Source organism: Chelon labrosus (assembly GCF_963514085.1).
Source record: "Chelon labrosus genome assembly, chromosome: 10".
Lineage (NCBI taxonomy): Eukaryota > Metazoa > Chordata > Actinopteri > Mugiliformes > Mugilidae > Chelon > Chelon labrosus.
The window spans coordinates 1,032,871-1,038,007 of NC_140360.1; the positions used below are offsets into that span (position 1 = coordinate 1,032,871).

Genomic DNA, 5,137 nt, shown 5'->3' on the forward strand with positions numbered 1-5,137 from the left:
TTACCTCTCTGGACCACAACCATGTCCTGCTTTAAAATCCATAATAAACTTCTTGGACCGGTCGCTGTTCAAGGACACACAGCTGGCTCCAGATCCTGATCCAGATCCAGGTCCAGCTCCAGGTCCAGGTCCAGATCCAGTAGAGTCTGGTCTCTGCTGCTGGTTCCTGAAACAAAACCACCACAGATAAATGTGCATGTTGGATAAAAACTGATGAGAATAAATTCAAAGCAGAGACGTCAGAAGTAACGTTTCTTGGTGTGGCTGAGAAACAGAAGAAGCAAGAGGGACAGGTGGTTAGGTCGAGGCGTCAGGAAGAGATCGATAGGCAGGAGAGTTCGTACAGGAGAGGAGACTCCTGAAGAAGCAGTGGAGGAAAGCTACAGTTGAAGAGAAGGAAGGTATTGATTGTTTACAGGCAGATGTTAGGAAGCGATTGGCAGCATCGCTGTTGTATTCTTAGACCTGGCTAATGCTTTTGGGTCAGTGCCACATAGTTTGTTATGGGAAGCATTTGACTTCTTTAGAGTTCCAGGTAGTATAACAAACTTAGTCAAAGCCTACTTTTTAGACATTCAACTCTGCTTTACCACAGCAGAGTACTCCACAGCATGGCAGCAGCTGGAGGTAGGCATTATGGCAGGGTGTACAATCTCTCCACTAGCCTTTACAATGGCAATGGAGGTCATTATTAGGGCTTCCAAATGGGTGGTAGGTGGAGAAAGGCTGCAGGGAGGGCTTCGCCTCCCCCCAATCAGGGCCTACATGGACGACATGACGACAGCAACGTCAACCGCTCCTTGTACCAGAAGATTGCTGGATAAGCTAAATAGCAACCTGCAGTGGGCTAGGATGAAGGTGAAGCCTGTTAAATCCAGGAGTATTTCTATTGTTAAAGGAAAGGTAGTAGATAAGAAGTTTGTTATAAATGATGAGGTGGTTCCCACAGTGCTGGAGAAGCCAGTGAAGAGCTTGGGAAGATGGTATGATGCAAGTCTTAGTGATAAGGCGCAGTTTGAAGGGTTGAGGCAGGAAATGATTCAAGGCATTTCAAGCATAGACCGGTCAGGGCTACCAGGGAAGTTAAAATTGTGGTTCTGGCAATTTGGTTTACTGCCCCGGCTAATGTGGCAGCTGACGGTGTATGAGGTTGCCCTTTCAAAGGTAGAAAAGTTGGAAAGAATGATCAATTCATTTATCAGAAAGTGGCTTGGTGTCCCACGCTGCTTAAGTGACACAGCCTTGTATGGGAAAGGCATTCTGGAGCTCCCAGTTACCAGCTTAACAGAGGAGTTTAAGTGTGCTAAAGTTAGACTGGAAATGACTCTTACTCAGTCAAAGGATCCAGTGGTTAGGAGTGTAGCACCTACTATTAAGACAGGGAGGAAGTGGAAGGCAAAAGAGGCAGTGCAGCAAGCACAGACAGCTCTTAAACATAGGGATATCATAGGTCATGTACAGCAAGGGCGTGGAGGCCTAGGGCTGTGTGCAGGGAAACCTCTGTGGAGCAAGGCATCAGCAGTGGAAAGGAGAAAGATGGTAGTGGAAGAAGTACAGAAGCAGGAGGAAGCAGTTAGATGCTCGAAGGCAGTGTCGCATGCTAAGCAGGGTCAATGGGTGAACTAGAAGAGTGTGGTGAAAAGGAAGTTGAAGTGGAGAGAGCTTTGGACCATGGAGGCTAGCAGGAATAAATTTATGTTAGGGGCTACTTATGATGTGCTGCCAACTCCCCAGAACCTAAACCAGTGGGTAGGTGAGGATAATGCCTGTCCACTGTGCGCTTGTGTCTGCACGCTTAGACATATTCTGACAGGTTGTAAGGTTAGTCTTTCCCAAGGACGTTATACCTGGTGTCACAATCAAGTACTGAAATGTTTAGCAGCTGCAATAAAGGAAAAACGGGTGAATGTAAATTCCATGGCCGTTAACAGAGAGAATAGATGTATTAAGTTTGTACGGGAGGGAGAAAAGGCTAGACCAGCAGGCATCAGGCATAACACGGGACAGCTAAGAGTAGGAGGAGCCTGGCAGATGAGAGCGGATCTAAATGGACAACTGGTTATCCCAGCTGAGATAGTTAGCACCCGACTACGACCAGATCTGCTGTTGTGGTCTGAGCCAGAGAAAGTAGTCTATTTCATAGAGCTGACTGTCCCGTGGGAAGACAGAGTTGAGGCTAATGAGCGAAAAAGAGCGAAGTATGCAGAGTTAGCAGCAGATGCAGAGCAGAATGGATGGAAGGCTTATGTCCGCCCGGTAGAAGTGGGCTGCCGTGGATTTGTGGCAAAGTCGGTGATTGCTCATATGAGGAAGAAGCCAGAGGACTGCGGTTAGCAATATGTCCCAGGCAGCAGAGAGAGCCAGCGACTGGTTATGGGTACGCAGGAAGCATGCTAGCTGGGGAACTAGCTAAGGTAAGGATGGCCGCATGTAGGCCACGGTCGTTTTGTTTGTTACGCGATTTGTTTGTTTGTTACGCGTTTCAGCCCGCATCAACGGGGCAAATCATGGCAGATTTGTTTGTTTTGCTCGTGGGTATTAGTTACTATATTAGTTGTTGATAGACATCGAATGGTGAGGAAAACAGGGTTGTGCAGTGGCGGTGTGGAGGGGGGTGACTCCAGGACGCTGGAATGTTTTCATGTTACTTGGTAGCTATGGTTAGCTGCTGAGCGGGCCATACAAGCCAGCAGCGTTTAGTTAGTTTATGTTTTACAATGTCTGAAGTATGCTGCTCAATGGGCTTACAAACCAGCAGCTTTTACTTAGTTTATGTAGATTATAGGTTAATTGTCATATCACATGACCATAGGTTTGGTAGGGTCTCTTAGTTGAACAGGGCCTCTAAATGTGTTTTGCCTGGGATTTTGGCACAAGGGATTATAACATCTTATCCTGTGTATTACTGAATACTGAAATGTTCTGATTGTCATGCCAGCCTTATGATTAATACTTGAAGAAGTGACTGAATAGTTTTAATAGGACATTGTTATATAGTCAGTAGTGTACACAGCTAAAAAAGACTGAAGTTACTGAAGTGAAGAGTTTTGGTTTGAATGAAAATGCTGCTAATTGAGTGTAAAAGGGAATAGTTCCCTCTCTGGTCATTGTGGTTTATCATTACATTTGTTTTATTGTGTTTTCATCCTGTCATATTCTATTCTACTATCTCAGGTTCAAACTACAGAATCTTTTCATTCAATACATTTGAGAAGTTGAACATTTTCTTTGATTTGGGTCACAGCTTGTCATTAAGGGCTGATGGTGGGTCCTGAAGCCAGACCAGTTGAGAACCACTGATTTAATGCATAGTTATCTGTATATCATTTCTGTTGTTCTAGTTTTTGTTTCTTGTTCCTTAAAAGTGTCTTGTTCTTCCACATCATGCTGCTCACTTGTGTCTTAAATTGTTCCCTGAGGACAAATAAAGTTTTCTGAATCTGAATCTGAATGAATGAAAGTAGAACCATCAGCTCCTCAAGTCAGACAGATTTACTGACACTTTACCTCTCTGGACCAGAACCACGTCCTCCTCTAAAATCTAAGGCAATCTCCTTGGACCAGTCGCTCTTCAAGGACACACAGCTGGGTTCATGGTGATCAGACTCTGGTCTCTGACGGGTCCTGATAGAAAAACATCACTGATTAAATTAGATCAATTATTCAGGAAAATTCTCTTTGATTAAAATCCTTTAATTCTGATGAAATATTAACAACTTACCTTTGACTCTGTTTAAATTTACTAAAAATCCCCTTTGACTCGTTGCTCTTCAAGGACACAGAGCTGGCTCCAGGTCCAGGTCCAGGTACAGATCCATGTCCAGGTCCAGGTTCAGTTACAGATCCATGTCCAGGTCCAGGTCCAGGTCCAGGTCCCTCCAGTCTGTCCTCTCTCTGGTCCATGCTGCTGAAACACTAATCATTCATGTTGTAAACAGATCAGCTGATCCTCCACTGATTGGCTCTTATTCATCAGCTGCTGTACTTCTACTATCCGTCCACTAGATGGAGCCATGGAGGACACATGATGCGTTCACTGACACTGAGACTTTCAACAAACTCAGGTCCATCATGATCAACGTATATATTTTATACTATCTTCCAGTTCATAGACTTTCTATATTTTATACACACATTAAATATCTTGTATATATTTTAGACACATTCTTCATATACTAGTAAACCTTCTGTTAATTTATTCCTTTTGTATTCTGTCTTGTAACATGTTGTGGTGTCTTGTCAGCAGATATGCAGTACAGTGGGACCAGGAGAAACACAATCTCACACTAATATGTTTTCATTCATATACTGAGGACGTGACAAGAAACACCACTTGAGTCTTTAATAGATTTACCTTCTAGATAGAAAACTCTAGATATCAGACATAGATTTACATATGAACACAACATATCTCATGTCCATTCCATGTTTTAAACTCTTCTATATTCTAGATAGAAATGTGTCTATCATGTAGAAAGCATCTCTATGTTGAACTGGAGTAAAAGTACTTAGTTACTTTCAGCGCTTCCCGTTAGAAAAGCAGATCAAACTTCTAGAGACAGATTTCAAATCAAAGACTGTGTCATGGATGGAAATAATCAAATAAGTTGAAATCATATTTAGGAAGCAGGTCTGGCGCTGATCACGCAGAGACTAGAAATGGCGGATCAGTTTCATACTAGTCCTCCTCCAGACTCTGGACTTTCAGCTCTGACTCAGATTTACGTGAATTTATGGAGCTGCAGATTTCTGCTGCTTCTGTTGGAGCTGAGCTGCTGACATCTGATGTTAACCAAGAAAACATTCAAAACTGCTTCATTACCTTCAGACAGAGTTTGACACGGAGAGAAAAATATCTGTGACACGATCCTGGTGACAGAGAAACTAAACTGAAACCAGGAAACAGCCTGGGAGGATACGTTAATACAAACGCTTCCTGTTTCTTGTTTCATGTGTGTGTTTATGTGTCTTATTATTTTCAGGATAAACCTGTATGGTGGAGAACCTGCTAAAGCTGCTTTTCCAGTCACTACTGCTCCTAAAGACGGGCTGGTCCTAGATTTGAACCTGGGACTTCTCCCACCAGAAGAGAAACCTTAAACTCCCACCAGTCATTTAGAGTTGAAGACTTGAAGGA

The 5,137-nt window shown here is 43.4% G+C and overlaps 1 protein-coding gene across 1 annotated transcript; it reads right to left on the bottom strand.

Annotated features, from left to right (window-relative positions):
• On the bottom strand, positions 1-4,024 carry LOC311494997 (uncharacterized protein; the record flags this gene model as incomplete). The annotated part of the gene is made up of 3 exons (XM_084554279.1): positions 3,722-4,024; positions 3,508-3,624; positions 1-166 (listed from the first exon to the last, which is right to left on the bottom strand). The coding sequence occupies exons 1-3, from the start codon at positions 3,901-3,903 to the stop codon at positions 1-3; spliced, it is 465 nt and encodes a 154-aa protein (XP_084410405.1). The 5' UTR covers positions 3,904-4,024.
• Positions 4,025-5,137: the final 1,113 nt, after the last annotated feature.